The sequence below is a fragment of the Rattus norvegicus genome, chromosome 18 (assembly GCF_021556685.1).
Source record: "Rattus norvegicus strain SHRSP/BbbUtx chromosome 18, alternate assembly SHRSP_T2T, whole genome shotgun sequence".
In the NCBI taxonomy this organism is placed as follows: Eukaryota; Metazoa; Chordata; class Mammalia; order Rodentia; family Muridae; genus Rattus; species Rattus norvegicus.
Genome location: NC_141551.1, coordinates 45248691 through 45272451, shown reverse-complemented (window position 1 = coordinate 45272451; position 23761 = coordinate 45248691). Strand labels below are relative to the sequence as shown.

Sequence of the window (23761 nt, the reverse complement as noted above, 5' to 3'; positions counted from 1 at the left end):
TTTTCGACACTCTCTGTCTTGGATTTTTATACGCCCCAATTCGTGAAAAGTCTTCTGATTGTTATTTTTCAGGCTAGTGATACAGATGCTGTGCAAGCGTTTGGAAGGGTCCTCCTGTTCACAAAGCAAAACTTCACCAGCGCCAGGACAGGCCTCTAAGGAAAGTAGGGCAGGATAGGCAGAGGGCCCTTATGCATGGCTGGCTCTCTAACCAAGCTGCTGGGAGCTAAAGGCCTCTCCGGCTTTGGGAAATGCTGACAGGCAGGAGATAAAAGGGCAAAGGGCGGCAGGACATAGACAACAGCAGCCATCCTGTCCTCTCCTCCCCACCTGGCTTCTACCACTGGCTCAGAGGAAGTCATCTTAGCTCTGGGGTGGCTAGACCGCTCCCACCAGCCTGTCTTATACAGATTAGTTTTACAGGGCCTTGTTTAAACACCTACACCAGGGTGAGGGGCCCCAAGTAAAAATACCCGAAAGGAAAACACCCAATGGAAAGAAATATCTGGCTGGATATTGTTACATTCTCCTATAGCCAAGAAAGGTTACATTCTTTAAGAAATGTATTTTCCAGCTGCCTCCCTTTTCCTTATATCATTTTTATATGGAAAGGAGGATGGAGTCCAGGCCTTGTGGTAAATTTAGCGATGGACGATGTAAACTGCCCAGGTTTTTTGAGTCTTAGTTTAGATTTAGTTCTATTTATTATTTATAGGACCTTAAGGAGGAAAAAATCTCAAGTATCCATTTGCTTATCTATAAAATGAAGACAAAAGCAATATGTAATTCACAGACTTGTCTGGTATTACAGATGGAACTATAAATAAATGATTTGAAACCGTAAGTTCTACACACAGGCTGTCACTAACCACTGCACCTTATTACAATAAACTTTCGTAAAGAAGACTCTTGCCTTTTATTTCTCCGTGCAGTTTGAACAGTATCAGTGCTATTCCCTGGCAAGGGGGGATTATTATAGCTAGAGCTCTATGGTCTGATACTAAATCGGTCCCTACTGCCGAGTGATTCTAACATGCTTGAGACCCTACCAGAATTTTATCTCAGATTTATTGAAAGGGCAAGATGAACTGAGACTAGTAATAGCCAGAGGGGGAAAAAGAAACATCTGGAAAAGATCAGTGCTGTAGGGCCTACAGGAACTGAGCATGCCTGGAAAAGAATAGCAGGCTGTACCCTGCTGAAAACTGCTTTCCTGTGCCCCACGTCCTAGAGCTGCTGGGACAGACAACCTATGCTCAGTAATCTTATATTCATGGCGGACACAAAGGATGGCAATGCACTTGGCCTTGCCTGTCCTTCTGAGGAATCATTCTGCCCCTCCCTACCCTACAGCATCTGGCTTTGCCTTCCCCCTTCCCCTTCTCCCGGCCAGATGTCCATAGATGTCCACCTGGGCCTCTGAGGAAGCTCGCCACAGCTGTTTGCTACACAAATGAGATACCTTCTGTGGATCTATAGCTGGAGAGAAACAGCACCTTTTGAAGGTGAGGTGGCAATTATGCAAATCAAAGCAGCCCAGCTTCACATCCATTGGCTCCAAGCAGAAAGACTTTCTTCTTTCAGAAAATGCCCCCTTTATGTCATACTTATTAAATGTCCTTTCACAAATCTGAGTATGTGCAACCCCACCCCCACCCCCAGTTCTGTTAAGTAAAAGTCCATAATACCCTGCTTGTTTTTACATTGGTTCACAAAAAGTCCTTCAGCCCAGGCCAGGTTAGTCAAGGAGAACGTGTGCTGAATGAACAGTTTAAAGGTCACTATGGCAGCCTGGTAATCAATTTAGCATCCTGTTAACAGCCCTGCAGATCTTTGAACATTCACCAGGATCCTTGAGAAACCTCCAGAGAAGTTTTTTTTTTTTTTTTATTCAAATGGAGTCTGACAGTCGCTTTAGGGAAGAGTGTTCTGATGCAGCTCAAGAGCAATGCCCAGGCCCTTTAAGACTGGACAGGGTGAGCACTATAGCCATCGGCGTGACCTCAAAGCCATGTGCCCTAGGCAGGCAAACCAGTCTTTTCATGCCTCCAACTTGCAAAACCATGACAGCTGATAGCTGGCTCTCTATGTGATTCTCATTCTCTCTCTCTCTCTCTCTCTCTCTCTCTCTCTCTCACACACACACACACACACACACACACACACACACACACACACACATAGCCTTATACTACTTTAAGTGACGACTTAGTGTTGATTTTCTTAAGCTTTTACTCAAAGACAGTTGGGCTAGCCAGTGACTAATGCTCTAATACGCCACACAGTGATCTGCACTGCCTATAAGATCTATTCGCTTTTTGTCTTTTGGAGATGGGGGTTCATGGATCCCAGGCTGGTTAGGAATTTGTATATGGTCAAGGATAACCTTGAACTTCTGATTTCTTCTGCTTTCACCCCCCAATGTGCTGGATTAGAGGCTTGCACCACCATGTCTTGTTTAGGTGGGGCTGGGGATTGAACCCAGTGCTTCATGGGTTCGAGGTTAACTCTCTACCAGCTAAGCTGTCTCCCCAGTCCCCCACTGACTCTTGTATGACTAAGAAACAGTTCAGTGTCCTTACCTGAGCAATAAGCTCAGAATTCATACTAACCATCCATTATAGATCACCTAATTCAAAGTAGCAACTAAATGGGCAACATTTCCCATCTAGAAAAGGGCATACTTACATCTACGTTCATTCCTACCCCTGTGCAGGTATATACTGTCTGTATCACGGTGGGAGAATTCAAGCACTGCAAAGGTTCTGTGGTTTATCCATTCCTCCAGGCATTTCCCACTATTTATACAAGTCACATATAAGTGGGTCTTCTCTAGCTAGAACTTCCTTCTACAGTTTTGATAGTTCTGGACCATGGATTAAATCCATTCCTTACAAGGCACCTGGTTCTATGAAAAAAAATGTATTAATGCCAACCCATCTAAACTAAATCTTAATAAGTCAACTAAATCTCATGCAACAGGACAAGTCTCTTAAATTATGTTCTAATGATGCTACTTTTCAAAGAAAAGAGGAAGTGGCTGTAACCTGGGCTTTGGGCCCTTTGGCTCACAGAGACTCAGGTGCTTCAGAGGAACAAGGTGGGTCAGAGAAGTTTCAGTTCAGAAGGCTGGCAAGCAGAAGTGGGAAGAGCTGGTGTGACTGCTCAGAAGCATCATGCTATCCCATACTCCAGCAGACTCAAGGAGGGTCTGGATCTGCAGGGGAGAACGGGCTCCTCTGTCACCTGCTCCTGCACTGGCTTCTACTGGCTATGGGAATAAGGGACTAAGGAAATAAAACCATGGAAATGAGGAGATTAAAAACTATTGACAGTGGGGTTGGGGATTTAGCTCAGTGGTAGAGCGCTTGCCTAGGAAGCGCAAGGCCCTGGGTTCGGTTCCCAGCTCTGCAAAAAAAAAAAAAAAAAAAAACTATTGACAGCGTGACCAAAGCTTCTCATGGAGCTATCAATAGTTTTTATTTCTGCTTGGGATCAGGACGCTGAATCTGAACATGGTCACAGAATGGCTGTTTACAAAGTATTCTCAGGCTATCCTCAAATTTTCTATTACCTGTCTGCAAAAACTCCCATGATCTGTGTATAAAACTGACCTTAGTTTACCCTGTTCTGAAATACGGAAAAGATCTTTTCCTTGGTCCCCTGTGCTTGGGCTTTGGACCTTTCATCCTCTCCCTTCACACACAGATACACTCACATCCAATCCTCTAAAACACAGGAAAGCCTCTCTGGGCATCGTCTACAGTTCTCACTGCCCAGGATGCCAGCTCTCTGTGTGTAACAGTGGAGGACACTTACGGACATTCAGAGAAGAGTAAACGTGTGTGTCATATGACCTTATACATCGATGTGTTTGACGAGTCGATAGGTAACTTTGGGGAGTTAGAACACAAGTGCCTAAATTAATAAAGGCTGTAGAAGTGTGGAAGTGGGAAGGGAAAGGTACTGGTCACCAGATTCTGGGAGCGTGTAGCTATGGGTAAATTCCATTCAGATTTTCAATGACAGTTCCAGCAAATCTTACATAATCATTAATGTTCTGGGTGTGAGCGAATAGTTCTGAGGGAGGAGGAAGAAGCAATGACACGGAGGTGCGCGCTGGCAGGCAGACAGCCAGCCATGCATCTGGCACACACTTGTTTCCTAGGAATCCATTGTTTGTTTCTGTTTCTCTCCTAAGATATCACCCTTGCTACAAAGTTTCGAGGAGACGCACGCACCAGGCTGGAAACTATCTGAAAGGTTCGTGAGTCCCGGATTCTTTTTCTAGAATGTGCATCGGTAATTCCTTTCATTTACTTTCTCCCTTTGGAAGCAGCATTGGAATTGTTGGAGCTTTTTTAGGAGACCTTTAACAGGATTTCAGTGTGGGCATTAAATTTAGGTTCGTAGGAGAAGGGCAGTGTATCCCCAAGAAATAGGTCTGGCTTCTCCAAAGAGATACCAGCGTCTTCCACAATAGGTGATATGTGTGACTTCAGAAGTTACATTCTTCATAGGGTTTTAAGATACTTTCCTTTCCTTGTTCTTCCTTCATATATGGCCTGGGAGGGAACAAAGTGATGGGACCCTAGGTGTTCTCTGAGGTGCAGTGGTTAGGGCAGGGGGATTAAACTGCCAGGTCACATGACTCTGCCACCTTACCATTGGCCTGAAACATATACAAAGGAATATCCTCTCTGCAGGCACTCTTCATGGCAAATCCTGTTATGTCAAAACTCTTGACTCTTGGTTGGTGAGAGAGTTCAACTACACTCTAAATTGAGGGGCTCCTTTCTCTTTCTGTGTCCTTTAAAAAATTTCTCTGATTTTCCATCTTGCCTCAGTTTACCTCTCTGGCATTTAGTTTAGTCTTAGGGATTGATGATGGCTGAACACTCAAATTTCTGAAACTTCATTATTGCTAAACAGGAATGGAGAGTCTGTCTATGCAGGGGTCAAAAGTCTGGATCTGAGAAGGTCTCAGCTTGGAGAGGCTTTTCACTCAATGGGAAACTAGCAGAGGGACACTGTTAGCACAGGTTTTATTTAAAGTCACCCCCTTGGGATCACCATGGTCATTTTAAAGACATGTAACTAAAGAAAGGAGGTTATATGGCTTGTCAAGTCACTGAATGAGGAGCAATGGACTCTAGGTCAGTGTCTGTAGGCCGGGCTGCCTTCCTGTCCCCTGCATCTGGGCCCTTGCTCCTATCCAGTTGCTCGTATAAAAGTCAGTCCTCCCTTCACAGAGGAATACCTCAAAGATTGCTACACTGGAAGGTCACCACAGAGTTTACAGCTGGCTGTCATTCCAGCACAGACTGCTCTAATACCTGTTCACATGCTGAGATCACTGCTTCAAATTAAAGCCATTCCATTCCTGACATTTAATGCTTTAAATAAGCTATAAATTTAATAGTCTCTATTTACTCAGCTACATGAGACCACAAATGTGTTGGATCTCTTTTTTTAATTAAAAATTCAATTGGGACCCCAATTAAGCTTCCCTGTATATGAAGCAATCAGAATTAAGGAAGAAAAAAAAACAAACAAACAAACAACAACTAGCCTCGATTTGAGCTTTTTGGCCTTCTTATAGACAGTACAAGCAGAGTCCATGCTGGTTAAGCCTTGCTTACATTAAAAGGGCTCTCCTCTATTCCCTGTCTTTAAAAGAATTTCCTCCAGAAACAGGCAAGTTGTTAAGCCTCTATTTGTACATCTGTAAAATGGGGTTGATGCCATGTATTTAACAGTTATGGTGGTAAAAACAAGGAGGGCTAGGAACACAAACTATAATGTGTCCCTTATCTCTTTCACCTGTATTTTCATGAATGAGGCCAGACTGGTTTGGGCTGTTTAGGAATGTCTGTTTGGAACCCTACATGCTGACCCAGATTGAGTTGGCAAAGCCGTGGATAGCGAACATACCAGGGCGGGAGTCCCAGTGAATGAGGTCAAATGGGAAAGCATGAGAGGTGGGTCACAGCGAGGATTCGAAAGACTGAAGAGAAAATCACCACTGAGTTAGGGCAATATGGAGTTACAGCTGACACATGCTGGCCTTCCTGAACTCACCAGTCAAGCCCAGCCACAGAGGCTCAAGTTTGCAAGCAACTACAGCTGTTCCTACTCCGTCCTCCTGGCTTAAGGGATCCCCTAGACATGTTGGCAGCAGCACCCATCCCCACCCCGTCTCTCTTCTCCTTCCTTACTTCTCTCAGCAGATTGACTTTCCTTAGAAGACAGCCCCATTTATAGTTAAACAGCTCCTCTTTCTAGTGAGCTGGAACTCAAGCTTAAAAACTGGAAAGTTATTTCCCTTCCAACCACTGCCCCTTCCTCCTCACGTTGAGAAAATAATTTTGCAATGAGATGAGAATAGACTTATAACTGAATTTTCTTTCGGAGCAGCCTAAGAGAGACCCCCTTGCACTGGCTGGCTGATTGTCGCTGCAAGCAATCTGAGATGCTTATGCAACCTCCCAGTGCTGATGGCCTGCACACATCTGTGATCCATTACTGCGAAGCGTTCAGAAGCCAGGGCTCTACTTGGGACCTGCAGATCATCTCTTCTCTCTACCTTGTGTTCACTTTGAGGGTCTAGAGAACTATGCCAAGACAGGCTGAGTGGCGAGCCCTGAAGGACTGCATTGAGCAGAGAAGATCGGTTTGTTTATTTGTTTGTTTCTTGCAAGTTTCTGAATCAAATTTGAAATCCCGAATGCTCCACATGTGGAAGTCTGAACTAGACTCTTACTCAGTCTGAGATCTGTTTGGCAGTTTAACCTATGCCCAGTTGTCACATTCTGATTCTTTGATGTCAGATTTCAGACAAGAACAGAACCTAGGAGGTTCTGACCAGGTGCCAAGTAGTCACAGTTTAAGAGACAGAAGAGGCTTGTGGAGAAACTCCGGGATGGATGGATGGGTGGACTTTCCAGGTGCAGTGGCCAAGGCTGACACGGACAGACAAACTTAGCAGGCTGTAAAATGTGAGCTGAAGCGGAACTTATCCAAACAGGGCAAAAGGAGAGGCTCCTTTTCTGGTGTGGATCAGGACTTTTTCCACTTGAATAGGTCAGTTTCTGAAACCAGTTTATTTGGCCAGTCCCTGAAGAAGAGCTATGGAATATGTGTCAGTTGCACCTCAGAGCATGGGGTGCGTGTTCTGTCAAGCACCCCATCCGAACCGTGTACATGCTACAGAATGTATTATCAAACCCATGCATTTTGTAGGGGAAAAAAGGGTAAAAATCATTAACTTTCTCAACCTGAAATCTATTTCCACTGACTTTTTAAAAACTACTGAATTCAGCAAGCTCCCCTTACATGCCATTTAATTTTTTTTCAATTTCAGCTATGATTGGCCAGATGCAAATAGTAATGACATAGCACCTGGGGCACTGTCCACCCTAATTTTATCTTGGAAAACACAGTGATGCAGACCTGAGAATTCTGTCCTCTCCTGACCACTCTCTGCACCTCTGCCTGACCTTTGACCCTGGTAACCCTTATGCAGGAAAAGTCAGTGATACATTTGAGACTATGTAGTTTTTGAAAAGTTTTTGAAAAGTTGTTAGATATGCTTGACCAATGGCTCAGTAGTAAAAGGTGCTCGCTACCAAGCCCTGGAGTTCACATGGTGGAAGGAGAGAACTGACTCCCTCACACTGTCCTCTGACCTTCACGTGTATGTGTGTGTGTGTGTGTGTGTGTGTGTGTGTGTGCGCGCGCGCGCGCGCGCCTTAAATAAATGTGAAATGAAGAAAGAACGACCATCAAAACGTTGAGAGGGAATAACGGCAAATCTTCATGTAGCGTACTGTGATGTTTTAGTACACTGTATGTTGATCAACACAAGGCACTTGGATCCCTCATCCTTGTCAACATTTTCATTCCTTTGTATTAAGAACATTCAAAATAAAATTTTAAAAAGAACATTCAAAATGTTCTTCTGTAGTTATTTTGAGGTATCCATCTCCCCAGAGCAAATGTTTCTAAAAGGAAGGCAACTCTAGTTGATCCCAAAGAAATCACAACCTGTTCTCACGCTAGAAGCAACACTCACTCCACAGCTCTTAGAAAGATTGAGGGATGGGCTACTTGTCTTGAGTGACTTCCTAGGAGGTCTTCAAAAATTAATATTGACTCTATAGTTTTACTTTACACATGACTCTAATTAATTCCTGACTAAATCGGCACCTTAGACTCTCATTGGTTATAATTGTGTGGCCTCAAGTTGCTGATAAGGACTCAGAACTGTAGCTCTGACCTGTTCACATTGGGAATCCATGTATCTCATTCAGGGTACGACCATAAACTCACCAGGGTACCATGGCATATTATAGCCTGGGGGTAGGGGGGGCAGAATAGCATCTAACCTCCCACGCAGTGCACAGTGCATGAGCTTCTGTCGCTCAGGCTGGTAACAGTTTAATGTCACACCGTGTCTGTATGATGACATCATCTTTCCAAAGAAATGTGATAAACACAACAGTTCAGCAAATGGAAACACAGAACAGGAAATTAGGGTTGCAGAACCCTATCTGATCTCAGGGTTGGAGAAGCGGTGAGGTGACTCAGGACAGACTCTCTCACCATTCCAAGTCTATTCTTCATTACCTATCTTGAGAAAACTCAGGGGCCTTTATCCAGCCACTCTCCCACAGCCGATAGAAGTCTGTGTGTATTCAGGACAGCACTGCTGAAATTTTATAGGAAGAAGTTCCCTTCCGGGTCTCGGTTCTTGCTTTCTGTGGGTGCCTTGGCATCTAGCTACCTAGTGCTTTATCAGTGGGCACTGGTTGTGCATTTGACTGACTCGGCTCCAGGCAGTTCCTTCTGGCATCCTCTTAAGGTGATGGGCAAATGTCCCAAGTGAGGAAACCCCTTATGGACAGAGTCCTCAGCAGCTTAGAGGGTGAATCCAGAAAGTTCTGCCAGCACAACAAACACCCTAGTGACTTCACTGCCACCTGAGCCGATGTCTAGAGTGGAGGAAACTGTTCTTTCTTGTTCACTAGCAAGCTCTGTATTTCCTACCAACCAGCACCCATCAGAGTTAATATTTCTTCTTAACACATTGGTGTTTTTTAACTACCATGTTTATCACTGTGGTGAAACACACATGACATACAAATTAACATTGCAACCATTAAAAATGTATAGATTAGTGATATGTTCATATAACTGTCACCACTATACATCTTCAGAACGTTTTACATTTTGAAAACTATTTAATGAACTACTTTCTGCCTCTAAGACTTTGGCTACTCTAAGTAGCCCACGTATCTAAGGGCTAAACAGAATTGGCGTTTGGCTTTCTTCCCTTAACCTTATCCATGTCAAGTCGTGTGTCTGAATCTCCTTTTAAAGGCTGAGTAATAGTCTGCATCATCTCGGTAACACATCTTCAGTTGTTACCTGTGGCTACTGCTATAGTTACAGAAGCAGGGGCATGCTTCTGACACTATAGGCGACAATTTCAATTATGTAACCAGAAACAGAATTGTAGGGTTCCATTTTCAGTTTTTTTAAAGATTTTTAAGTTTTCATTTAAGAAGGAGAGAGAGAGAAGTTTTAGGTGTCCATGGAGGCCAGAAGAGAAAGTCAGACTCCCTGAAGCTGGAGTCATAGAAAGTTGTGAGCCATCATGTGGGTGGTGGGAATCAAAGTTAGGTATTCTGGAAGAGCAACTAGTTGTCTTAGCCTCTGACCCATCTCTCTAGCACCTCTACTTTAACAGAAACCACCACAGTGTTTCCTAGCTAATGTTTTTTTTAAAACTTTATGTTCAAATTAACATATAGCTTCCTGATTGAACACCGACAGATACATACAGTCCCACACAGGTACACATATGTCATTCATAAATAAAGAAAACAATAAAACTCCTTTTTAATCTTTCAATTTAAGTATATTTTATTCTTCATAGGATCACAAAGGTGTTAATATATAAATACTTATCAAATTGGCCGTGTACTGTCAACTGCCTAGGACTGGTGTGCTTGAATGCTGCTTAGTGCCAGTGTACCTAGAAACACCCACCCCTGTAAGCGCTGTCAGGGGCCATCTTGACCGGTTTTTGAACACCTTGACTTTCTTCCTACTTAACATTCATTTTTTCCCCTACCACTGGGGCAACAGTGGCTAGAAGTCTGGTGGTTATCACTCCTGTTAGCTACTCTATCTCCCCTTTATTTTCAATTTCAAATGCCAATCACAACGTTTCCTGAGTGGCCCTTTCTCCCGTATTCCTGCACTGACCAGTCAAGTCACCCTACCCAGTTGTAGTGCTTACAATGTTTAAAGTTGGTTTCTCCCAACTGCATGGACCAAAAACCCCGATACCTGCAGGGATACAATACAACAGTCCCTACCTCCAAGACCGCACCCCTCCAAGTGACACAGATAAGCAGGGATAAAGGTGAGATACCACTCCCAGGGTGCCAGCCAGTGTCTTCTCTCCCCCAGACAAAAGCAATAGCCATGTAAGAAAGCATGAAAAGTGTCTCTGGGACAAATTCATCAGCATGTGCCCACAGGCTCACTGACACAAATGGGTTAAAAGGTAATCATACAGAAACCTTCGACATTAGCTTCCACTAACTGGAAATTACTTACAAGAACCCTATGCAGTCACACAGCAGGCGAGGGCTTTCGGGCTCACTCTTTTCCCGCAGCGACATCCTCTTTGCCTCTCTCAAAGCCAGACTCAGGCCAGACTCAGGCCTCCCCCTTGCAATGAAGCCTCCCGAGGTCAGGGGTGAACTTCTCCATGCAACTCCTACTGTTGATGAGCTTGACATCAGATGTTCTCTGAGGCAGATAACTAACTTACGTTACTGCAAATACAAGTTATCCCTCATGTCTGTTTGCCCGTCTTCCTTTCTAGTCCTATAATACATGTTGGGTACTTTGAAGAGGCTGAATAACCAATAAAATAATCACTTCAACATCTCATTATACTGAGTGTGACAACATGTAAGAATAAACTTTATTTCCTCCACCCATAAAGTATATTATGGGGCCATCAAAACACAACTCTGCTATCTTCAAAGAAAAAAATAAAGTTCAAAGGAGCATTTGCTTGCGCTGGAGAACAAGGCTGGTAATCTGCAACTATCCATAAATCTCGCAAGTTTCCAAAAATTCCTTCAGAAAAGGAGCCAAGAAGGACGTGGCTCTGCCAGCTGCGAGCCTTCTGTTTTACAGTGTGTGCCGAGTGGACGTACTTTCTTATCATCCTCGTAAACAGAGTGTGTGTGTGTGTGGGGGGGTGGGCACATGCAACCTTCCCAGAAGATGTTTGCTTATCCAATGAATGGACTGAGCTCCCTCACCAACTACACAGCCCACCACAACCGGCTTCCAGATCCTTAATAAGACAGACTGAGCAACATTCCACTTCAGCTGATGGCGTTTCCAGAACCAGGAAGATACCAGCAGCTGTTGCCACTTGACAAAGCCCAAAGTCGCCATCCTCAGATTGAAAACTTTGTTTCCTTAAGTTAAGAACTAACATCCGGCTACGCCAACAACTTGCATACACTAATAAATCCCAGATGGGGATTCCAGACACCTCTTTACTCAAGCCGTGAATTTCTTTCAGGCGACAACATTCTATTAAGCTGGACTCACAGCAGTGAGCCGCCCCTCAGAGACTACCGTCATTTACAATACACTGTGCTTTATGGAGCCAGTTCCGGATCCATCGTTGCATAATGTGCAATTAATTTTGACATTTTTTTAATGCCTGAAAAGAAAATCTGTTAACGTAAAAAGGCAGCAAATTCAGAAGGCTGGTTCTGTGGAAGCAGAAACTATGAGTAGTGGTCACCAGAGGCAGAAGGGGAGGGGGTGGGTAATGGGCACAAAGGAGTTGCATGGGAAGAACTAAGTCCCTGTATACTACACGATGGATGAATGAGTATCATTTACAAAAATTAACTATTTATTGTATAAAGAACCAGAAGAGAGGAGTCCAAAGTTTTCTGTCACATGGAAATGATAAATGTTTCAGGGGCTGGAAATAATAGTTACCTTGATTTTATCTTTAGACATTTTATAAGTGTGTGTGAACGTGAAATCACCACACTGGAGCCTGTAAGTATGCCCAACTATCATTTTAATTAAACATTAAGAAAAAAAGGAAAATCCTTTAAAATGAACCACCATTCGTCTCAGGTATCTTGTTATTTGGCCCAGAACAAGAAAAAACATTTCTCTTGACCATAGTCCCAAATTCTGACTCAGCAACCAAATATATGTACAGATGTTAAATCACGTGGTATTACTTTACACATATCACCCACTACAATATCCTATAGGCTCCGTGTCACACAAGCCCCATCAAAGGACATGCCTCTGAGCAAGATGGCAGGCTCTGCGCTGTGGAGGACTTCAGCACGGATCCTCTCTCACGGCAATCCTTAAATAAGAAATCTTGAGTGTTGCTTTCAACACTCACTTCTCATGAGTTTAGAGATCCTCAGAGGCATTAAGTGCCTGGCCCACAGCCACCAGCTCGGGCTGAGACTCAATGGGAGTCTTCTGACTTTAGTCCATGCCTTTTATCTAGACTCCTGGTGTCTCTGTTTGCAAGGTTAACCTGTCACACAATTTGGAAGGACACAGACCAGTAAGAAATGTTAAGAGTGGATACCACTCGGAGGCTTTGAGGCTGGCTGACTAGGGGAAAGATGTGCAGACATTAATAGAAAAGAGGAAGCCACTGGAGGAACAGGTGTGACCAAAGGAAGCAGGCCCCACTTCACACATCGAGGGGTGCTAGGAACCCGTGTGGGAGGAGCTTCAGCCTCTTCTCCAACTGGCTGCCCATGTAAACAAAGCTTCCGGGCAGCTCTCAGTCTTGTGAAATGAAACAAATATCCACTCTTCACCAAAGTCTGTAGGGCACACTTTCAAGAATTATTACCTTATTTTATGTGAATGGGTGGTTTTGCCTTCATGGATGACTATGTACCACGTGTGCGCAGGGGAGGTTCAGAAGACACTGTTTGAGCCCCTGGAACTCAAGTTACAGCTAGTTGTGAGCCACCATGGGGTGCTGGAAATCAAACCCAGATTCCTTTGGAAGAACAATCAATGCTCTTAACTACTGAGCCGTCTGTCCAGATCCAGGAAAATACTTTTTTGATCAAGTAGGCTATAGTTAATCAGACACTTATACAACATAAAGTCCAACATTCAACCCCCAAAACTAATAATGGTGACCTTTTTCCATTGTCTTTACACATAGGAAATCATTCTGGCCCAATGCCAAGTAACAAAACGATCAGAATTCAATTGACTGATCAGGATTTCCCTTTGCTTCTAAATGTTCTTTTAGACGGCATATTCCAATACACGGTATAGAGTAATTGTGTTTTAGAGGGGTGATGAGGGACACTGAGCTCTCAGATCCATAAGGTAAAGTTATACACAGTTAAAATTTACCTCAAACATGCCTTAAACAGTCCAGAAAATTCACCACTGCGGACATGATCTTGTATGTACACTGCTGGGAGACTCCTAACTGTGTGCCTCTCCAACTGTCAATCAGATATCCATGCTCTTCCTCCACACACAGATCAATTCAATTGCCAGCACTTTGCTTGGCCTCCCCAGCAATGAACTCTCCATTTTGCTTCTGGTCTGAACCTCAGAGTGTATTCAGTTATCATCAATAGCCACTCTTGATTTCATACAAGCAATGTAGACCTAGTTGCTCTTGATTGGGTGTTGAATGCCAGTGGCCAGGATGTCCTGTCTTTTCCATCAGGGCCAGGTGCCTCTCAGCTTCAACTGTATATCAAAGGAGCCTAGGGAGACTAAGCAAGGAAACCAGGGCTCACTCTCCGCTCTTAAGAAAGCTACGTCTTCTCACGTGCCATTTCTATTGACCTCTTTCTCCATTCTGTAGAGATATCTGTAGAGCCCCCGTCACTTACAGGAAAATGGTACAGATACCAACAGCTATGGTGTTGGTCCTTAAAGAGAGGTTGAAGGGAGGAAGGAGCTGAAGGACTGTCTGACATACAGCATGACATCCGATAGAGCAAAACGGAATGAGGTGCCATGGAAGTTCAGAGAACCTAAATCCCACCTGGGGGTGGTGTCGTCATGGAAGACCAGCCAAAAGACAGACTGGACGCAGAAGAGGTCGGGTGGTGGGGGGAGGGCCTGGGTGGTCTTAGCAACACGTGCAAAGACCCACACACTTCAGAGTGATCAGTGGGAAAGGAGGGCTTCACTGGCGAGGAAGCCACTGGTAATGCTCTGACAAAAAGGATTTTGTCACATGGCCAAAGATAGAAACCAAAGGGTCTGTGTCACAAGCCAGCTTTAAGCTAGTGGAGAAAGCATGGCAGGCCATTCATTTACAAGTTTCCCTAAAAGTGAAAGTTACAAGGCTCCATTGTTTTGTTTTTTTTTTTTTTTAAATCTGACAATCTTAGTCCAGGAGTGGGAGTGCCTTTTAAAAGAAAATATTTGAATTTCCATCGTTGTATTAATGCCAATGACAGCCACGGGAGGTGAGTGGGTGCCCTGGATCTCTACAAAAACACACTTGCAAGGATCTGCCTGGGCTCTGGCCGGAGCTGAAATAATTGAAAAAAAAGGACAAACTCAAACTCCTTCAACTTCCCTGGGTTAGTGCTGGTCCAGTAGGTCTGACCCAAGCGAGCTCCTGAGGCCTCAGCTGGCCTCTGATCGAAACAGGAAGTACTCTCATTAGAGAGGCAGTACTCAGTATGAAACTCTTGCCCTACTTCCTGTTCTACTGTGAGGCTCTTTTGAAAAAGACAGGCATTCTTTGGAGGAAGGGGCCTGGGAATTACTAACATCTGACAATAATTCACTGGTCTCGTTGTTTTTTTTGGTTTTTTTTGTTTTTGTTTTTTTCATTTGCTGCTGAGGTGAGGGCTCCGGGGCACCGAGGAAGCAGAGATGTAGAAATTAAAAGAATATGGGGAGTACTGGGTACAGAAAATAGCCATTACGGCTCCCTCCCAGGTCTGGCAGGCTAGTAATCTCACACCTCCCTAATACCAAGAACAGACAATGAGACACAGTCAACAGACAACTCACAGAGCTGGAGAGTGCAGTTCAAAAGCTTGGGGTTCCTGATCTGCAGCAATGCAAATTATTTGAGTGGCATAAGATATTCAGAACACGGGTTGGGGATTTAGCTCAGTGGTAGAGCGCTTGCCTACCAAGCGCAAGGCCCTGGGTTCGGTCCCCAGCTCCGAAAAATAGAAGAGAAAAAAAAAAAAAGATATTCAGAACACTTTTGACTGTGATTTCCATTTCTGCCTCTCTGAATTGTTTGGGCCTCGAAAGGTCAAATATGATGTTCACAAGTTTCCTTCCCTAAGTTTCCAATTTATGGGTGAAGTTTTTGGAGGTCTTGCTTATTCCAGAGCCAGCCAATTTTGTAATCTAAGGTAGAAGCTAAAGTCAAACACAAAAAAAGAAATCTGGTATCTCTCAGCAATGACAGACAGTCAGTGGGCTTACATCCCTGACACCACACTGGCCAGGCAAGTCTTCTTCTGCTTCTAACTCCAGCGCTGCTGGTCACAACCTCTTTGGGGGTGGGGGTCACATTTCAGATATCCTGCATATTAGATATTTACATTATGGTTCATAACAGTAGCAAGGAAATGATTTTATGGTTGGGCTCACCAGGAACTGTACTAAAGGCCTCAGCACTAGGAGGGTTGAGAATCACTGACTTGCACTGTTCACCACAAGCCTCTGGACCGCCAGTGTCTTTCTTGGCAGTCGTTTACACTTTGGTATTTACTGTGAACCACTCGAATGCCTGTCCTAACAGCGTTCCTGCCGGGGTGAGGCTAGAGCTAGTCACTGCAGGTGAGTTGTGGTGCAATACGATTACCGATGTACAGTAAACCACAGCAGTGTGCAACAGCACTGCAATCAGACTACAAAACAGAAGTGCAAAACCACTTTGAGACTTGACAGTCCCTGGAAAATAACATGACTGACCAGGCTTTGAAACCACTTCTCCAGAGATGTACTGCTGTAGGTCACCCGCTGATCTGGGTCACCCACTGACTTAGTCTCACGGACCCTGTTCCTGTACTGCCATGGACATTTGGATGCTCCAGAATACAAACCAGTATCCTATTCTGGCTTGGCAAAGGCAGCAATTCCATTCTGTGAACTGTGGCCACATTTGTTGATATATCCGGTTTACAAACAACAACGCTTGGAGCGTCTCATGCCTGGCAGCCTGCCAGCTGAAGCCTCTTCATAGCTAATCTGTAGCATGCGATACAGAAATGGTGCCATTGCCTCTCTGTGTGTATGGTTCCTCACAGAGAGGAGTCGAGTCTCTGCAGCTACCTATAACTCAGTTCCTCAAAATACAGTTCACCACAGCCTGCAGAAAACCCAAGAACCAGGATGCTAACACTCAAAGATGAGTTCATTTCCTCATTCTTCTTCAAACTTGTTCACAAATGGGGAAAATGGGTCCATGAAGTTCAAGCAACAATAACCAAATGTCACATAAGTCACACAAGTACCTTCTCAGAAGCCAGACAAATGCGCCTCCAGAGCTCTGTGGTGCCCTGAAAGCAGCCTCCTGAAACCCCAGTGATAACACCTAGCCCACCCTCTAAAATCTCACCCAAGAGCCCAGGGTAGGCCAGCCCACTCCAGCTTTTCACTAGGGTTTGGGCCAAAGCCCACTGCTACCAAGTTAGTTCTTGCTGTGGCTGGCATGAATGTCCTTCTGGAACGAGGGAATTACAGCTGGCTGGGGACACTGCTCCAGAGTCAGACACACTAGCTAGGGAATTCATCTAAAAAATAGAGTGGCACCCCTCTGTGTCAACCAACCCACCCCAAAGCAGACTCTACAGCTTTCCCCGTCACCAGCTCACGCCCTGAGTGTTACCCCAACTCTTCTTCTGCCCGCACCACTCACTCCCAGGCAGGACTCACCTACAGCAAAACAAACTCCGAGCTATTCACGCCCAGTCTCAAAGGGGTTATAGTTCCAAGAGCCTTTTTATCTTGATTAGAGTTAGTAGAATAATTCATCAAACACAATAACTAAACTCTTATAAGCCTGGTCTTTGCAGGAGTGTGGTTATACAGTTGTTTTACAAAACTATATAGGACTTGAGTGTTTATAGTGACACGTAAATGACAATAGTTTGAAGAACTGTCTGTAATAAATTTTCTCCATTTACAATAAGTAAATCAGTGTTGTCTGTGATACCTTGAAGATGTTTTATTGACCTTTGAGAATTTTTGCATGTGATCTATCATGACATAGTGATCATGAGTTTACTGGTTTTGTATCTGATGTTAATCATGGGGAGTGGCCAATTGGGATGTAGTGAGTACGTTACCCCATTCGCTACATCACCACGGCCAGTCACCAAACGAGAAGCAATTTAGTTAGGGAATCTGAAACAGACTGCAGGGCCTGGTTCCTGGACTTCATCCCCGACTCACAGCTCAGGGGCTTCCTAGCTGACTTCATAGACAGGCCCTGTCCTATGGGACTGACTGACTCCCTCCTGACAGAGGGCAAAATGGGCAAGATTTATAGGGTAGGACGAGGTGGTGGAAAGATCTGCACAGGTAAAAGCCCCGTGTTCTAAAATGTAAGGAACCAAGAATGAGGTCAGGTATGATTTGGAGTTTTTCCTGGGTGCTGAAGGCATGTTCAGGAGCGCCCCAGCACATGTGTGGTGAAAGAATGCTTTGCTGGGAAAGGTAGCGAATCAACAACGCATTACTAATACAGGAAGAGTGAGTTAGAGGCTGCCTTTGAGGATGTTCAAAATCATCTGGGTTTGGGAGCTCATCCCTCTAATGCCATCATCCAGAAAGCAAAGGCTGGAGGACCTAGGGTTAGATGCTAGCCTGCCCTACATAACAAGACCTTGTCTTCAAAAACAAAAATTAAACAAACAGAACCAGAAAGTACTCAAGATCCCATAGCTGTGGCTTTCAACAAAAAACACAGCAGTCAATCACAGTTTAGCACACCCACTCTGAGCTCACAGCCAATCACAGTTTAGCACGCCCACTCTGCACACACAGCCAATCACTGCCTCTCTGCAGCCTCACAGCTGAAACTCAGAATCCCAACAGGACGACTTTCTGGAAGCTGATAATCCTTTAAGGCTTTAACCAGCCCCTTTAGCAGCATCTTTACCCAGGGCCCTCCCATTCCCCTTCTCCCACATGTAGGCAATACTTATGATGCTCCTGCTTATAATTTCTCCCAGCAGGTCCCTATTCTTAGAGTCTCAGTACATCTGGCTAAGAAGGCTCCACTAGAGCTACTATCCTTCTGAAAACTATAAAGAAAAGATAGCACAACTCTGGGCCCCCAGGCTCCCAAAGTAATCAAAGAACTTTACTCCAAGAACTGTTAACAAAGAAGGAAAATTAATGCTCATCCTTTAGGCTCAGAGAGATTTCAGCAGGCATTAAAAAGGAACATGAAATAATCCTGGCTGGCAATTACAAGGAAGGGAAGAAACTATACAAACAAGCATAAAAGTGGGAGAGCTGGAGCTGGAGAGATGGCTCAGCAGTTAAGAGCACTGTCTGCTCTCCCAGAGGTCCCGAGTTCAATTCCCAGCAACCACATAGTGGCTCACAACCATCTGTAATGGGATCCAATGCCCTCTCCGGCATGCAGGTGTGCATGCAGCTAGAGCACTCATCCATTAAATAAATAAATCCATTAAATAAATAAATACGTGGGAGATGGTTGGTTATGAGTGATAGTGACGATGGTGGTGATGTAAATCTCACATCTGTGACATGAACTCTAAGAGGAGGAGAAAGAACCATATAAGAGATCCTAGGACACGTTCACACACATGATGAATATGCCCTCTGTCACTTTCTCCACTGGACGTAGGACATAGGATGATAAAACAAGAGGTGACACTGCAGGTGACATCTCAAAGTCACCTTTTTCTGTACTTAGCACTGGTCTGACCTCCATCACACAATGATACTAGAGGACTTGGGTTGTATCCAGAGGACAGCAGTCATAAGATGCAAGGAGGGAGGGGGGAGGTTGAACTAGCTCATATACGAAAGGACAAGGACAGGCAAGATCTGTCCAGGAAAAGCTACATTTGGTGGCAGTGACTTCCAACCCCCTTCTCAATGTCTGCTTCCAAGTTAATTTTAAATACTATTTGATGCTCAATCTTATTTTCCTGACAGCTTGGGAGATTTCATCTACGTTAACTCTGCCCAAATAATCTAATCATAATGTGGGCGAGGACTAGGTCATCTGTCTACTGACTGGTAGAGAATTATCAGAAAAATACAAAGGCTTTATCTTCATTCCCCAAAATGGGTAGGCAGTGTTGGCATGGCTGTCCTTCAGGCTTGAAGAGAACAGCCCATTGCTATGGTAGCTGTGAAGTCCCTATTAGTGGATAACGGTGCACTAGGGTAAAGACAAAAGGTAGCCCCACAGAAACACTGATGCTAGAGGAGTCCAGAGCACTTAGAAGTCTGAGGCTGCATGCGGCCACACATCCCTGTTGGTGTGGACGGGGTGGTGAAAGTATGCTGAAGTGGAAAGGTGAATTTTTATTCCAATCTGGCCCTGCAACCATGGATGGCCATGGATGCCTGCCTTGATTTCTTGAGCCTAGGTTCCTTTGTAAACCGAGGAAATTAGACCTGATCAAATGGCTCTCATCTCACACACAGCAAAAGGTAAATAGACGACAACTATCTGAGACCCCTGTCATCTTTCCCCAGTCTGTCTTGAACTCATCTCCTCTCTTTTCATCACCTGGGATCTAAATTAAACCGGGTGCTCTGACCTCAAGGACTTTGAAACTGCTTGCATTTTGCCTAGAATATTCTGCCTGGGATAATCTTAGCTGGCTTCCCTATTCTGCTCAGGTGCGTCTAATGTAACACGCTCAGTGAGAATTTATTCACGACTACGATCACTAATATGACTGACTAGCACATGTGCATGCAGGTATACACACATACTCGGGGCAGAGCAGGGGTCGTGGGAGGGAGAACAAACTATTCCCCTCCCCGTGTTTAAATTTTCCCTTCTTAGCTCTTAGTACTGGCTCATTTTATATTTTACTTTTCTTATGTTTGGTGTCAGTTCTTTCAACTACAACAGGTGCTCTCCAAGAGCAGGCCTTCTTCTTGCCTAGTCTACCTCCGTATTTCCGGGGCCTGAAAAAAATGACTGGGATCCACAAGGAACTCAGCGTTTTCGTGGCGAGAAAGACAGCGGTGCCAACCTCTCGTTTCTTTGGCTTTCAGTACTGTGGGCTGTGGTGCCCGTGATCGTAGGTCTCTCCTTCTCCACTACCAGGATTTATTGTGTAACCACAAGAAAAAAAAAGAAAAACAAGACAACACAAGAGAAGACCTTAAGGGCCCAAGCCAGTGTTGACATGTTATCACTCTGCGGCAGAACTGCGCAAGCGCATGCCCAATATCTAGCCTAATCTGTAAATAGTCACACTTGGCCAATGAGAAGTTCCTGATCCCGCCATCTGTCTTCAGATTTCTAGTGTCTAAATTTTAGCATTCCCCGTGAGGATAGTACATTCACCTGCTCTCACTCTTCACTTAGAAGACCCAAGAAAAACAGAAGTGGTGGCGCTTCCCTGCGCATCTCACTTCATTCCACCAGAGGGCAACATGAGCTGTGCTGGGATCCACGGTGGGGGAAGGGGGCGGGGGGCGGTGGAGGGTGGAGGTCGCAGCCCTTTGGTTCTCTGCTGGGCTCACATTCTTTTTCACATGATCCTGCCTATGTTCATTCGCTAACTTTTAATCTGCTCTCTGGTGCTTCTTGGTTACCCATGAAACCAACAGCCTTCAAAGTTTTACATGGACTGCGTTCTGCCAAAGTGCATTTCCTTCCTTTTGGAAGGCTCCCCAAACCCACTTCTACAAGAGCTTCCCAAGCAAATCTGGCTCTGATCCCAGTAGTATATACACCATGACATCAGTGTGTGTGTGTGTGTGTGTGTGTGTGTGTGTGTGTGTGTGTGTACTACATAAACATATAAAGCAGGCAGAAGGTCACGTGCAGTTCTGCACACCCAGAAGACACACATTTATCTTACATAATTGAGGTGAGAGTGACCATACTTCATCCGAAGTTATGACTCTACAAAATAGTATTGGCTGCCAAAGGTTCAATTAATGACCTGAGACAAGTTATCTCAGCACCTGCCTATCTGTGTCTTCCAATTTCTAGTGCCTCCCATTATTTACTTTAAGCTCTACAAAGTACCTCTTCAGCCGTTTTCTTTCCTTTATTTCTTTCTTTCTTGACCAAGTCTTGCTGAAAATCCTTGAATTCACTGTCTTCCTGCTTTTATCCAGCTAAGCCGTGCTAAGCAGTGCTTTTACAGATGTCCCTCACCCTGTTTGGCTCCCAAAAAGTCTTGACTATCAAAGTTTTACATAAATGTATACAAGCACCGTGCACAGACCTGTTGAGATGTGCGTATGAACCAAAATACCTTTAGAGGATGTTTGAAGAACTCTTTCATTCCAACTCTTCACAATTTTTTTCAATTTATTTTAAAAATCAAATTGTTTCTTTGTAGCAACAGTAGAGGGACCAACCTAAGGTATTACTAATTGAAGGCAAAAGGCTTTCTATACGTGCAAAGTTGCTCTTTGGATAGGGGGGGAGGGGAATAAGAACAAGAATATTCTGACCAGCAGTTACAAAATGAGGAAGAGAGATAAACCGGGTGGGTGTTCACAGGTTACAATGCCACAGACCCCTGGGAATCAGAGGTATTATACAGTTCACAAATTCAAAGAAATATAGACAATAAACTGCAAATCTTAAAAAAAAAAGACCTGTAAAATCTTAGAGGCTGTGTTTCTGAAGCTTTTTAAGGCTCCATTTGTTCTCAAGTAAAATTATTTATCTGTATTACTCAGATGCCATTTTGACCCATGATTCTCATACCTCTCTCACCTTAACACTGGCTTCCACAGGCAGGAAGAACCCTCGATTAGTGTGCACAGCCCCTCCAAAGCCATGACCAAACATTAGCCCTCTGCATGCCTTAGGCATCTGAACATCCCACCAGATCCCAACAGACTCTGCACCCAGCATTGTCTAAGAACAGTCTTAACTCACCCAGTTTCGGCATTTTCTCCCTGTGCTCTCCAGGAGGACAACGTCAATGTGTCTGGATAGAGTCACACAAGGATGAGGAACATCCACAGTCCCATCTTACAAGTCAGTTCACACCATCCTTCCAAGAAATCCACCACAAGCTTACCACACGGAAGAACACACCGGAAACTGGTCAACAGTGGTCACTTTGGAAGCTGTCCTGCTTGTTATTCGGGGTGCTGCATTTTGCAGTTGGTAGAGGAATGTGTTAGGCACCTTTTACTTGTGTTGTCACAGAGGTCTCAGCACTCACACCGAGGATGGATTGTGACTGCCCGCACTCCGTACCTGCGAGCGATGCTACGCAGAAACAAGCTTACTGTGCTAGGCACACTGGCAAAAGTTTTTTTTAAAAAAAAAAAAAAGAGTCAAGCAAAACAGGAAGTCTACTGTTCCAACAGGCTAGGGGGGAAAAGCAGAGACTTAAAAAAAAAAAAGTAAAAGACAAAAGGGTGTGGCTCCATTCACAGATGTCTGGAGAGGAAAATTTAAAAAACAACACCCCATTCCTACCTAGCTAGTACAAACATGAATGGAGGTCTATTAATAGGAAGAATTGCTCAGAGGTGTTCTTGTTCTTAGGAGAGCTAGGGAACATGGTTAGAACAATGTCACTGCTTAAAATCATTAGCTTTTTGCTTGTGAAGAGAGGGACATATAAAGAATGGAAGTGTTTGGGCACACACAAATACACACACATATGTATGCAGCATGTATGTCTCCATAGAGACGATCTGATAGTCTCTTTAATGTCTTATCTATTTACCTGCATATTCAGAAGTCAGCATGGCTTACAAGCCTCCCCCAGATAAGATTCTGCCCATCGGAGGAGCACACTATTAGGGTATGAAGCCTTTTCCTGGTGACCTTGGCTGTGAGCTCGAGCTCTTCCGTTAACCCTACAGCTGTACACTTTCCGATGTCCTGGCCCTATTTTGTGATAGTTACTACAGTTAATACCGTCCTTGCTTGTGTTTCTCTCTTATTCCCCCAGGAAGCTGCTTTTGGATTTTACATTTATCTTTTGCGGTTTTGATAATCTGGCTCGAGTTGCCAGGCACCCAGCAAAAAAAAAAAAGATACAGAGTGAAATAGAATTTGCTAGACCTGATTCAAATTCCATTTCTGCTAGTTTCTGATTTGTAGGCTCTCAAGTTCTTTAACCTCCCTGAACAAGTTTGTACCTCTGCAAAACTAAAAGTAACACAGTCAAACTCAGAGAATGTTAACATAGTTTAAAGAAAACTATGCAAATTGCTTTATGCATAGTGAATTCCAGCAGTAATGGGAACCGATGACATAAATTTAAATAAAGTGACCTCTATTAATTAGGGGAGTGACCTAAAGGAAAGGGAATGAACGTCAATGTATAAACATAGAAGTACATTTATTTTTTTATCTATATAATCATATAGGAGGAAGTTACAAAATTTGTGTTTTAGAAATCGCCTTCTGTGCTCACAAAAATGTTATCTCTCCAAACTCCGGTTGGCCCAGAATGATATGAAAGCTTCATTGGTGACAGGAAAATATTAAGACAGATCTGTT

At 44.2% G+C, this 23761-nt stretch overlaps 1 protein-coding gene across 5 annotated transcripts in view; it reads right to left on the bottom strand.

Moving 5' to 3' along the window:
* Tnfaip8 (TNF alpha induced protein 8) overlaps positions 1-23761 on the bottom strand; it is a 121593-nt gene that overhangs the window by 41339 nt on the left and 56493 nt on the right. The window contains exon 1 of one of the 5 annotated variants that reach the window (XM_087592824.1): positions 22175-22551. The exons of 3 other annotated variants lie outside the window; for them this stretch is intronic. In XM_087592824.1, the coding sequence (XP_087448950.1) occupies positions 22175-22187 (13 nt within the window). In that variant the 5' untranslated portion in view covers positions 22188-22551. Of the gene's footprint in view, positions 1-22174; positions 22552-23761 lie in introns of those variants that run through there. One more of the 5 variants, XM_087592829.1, reaches the window with a different exon arrangement.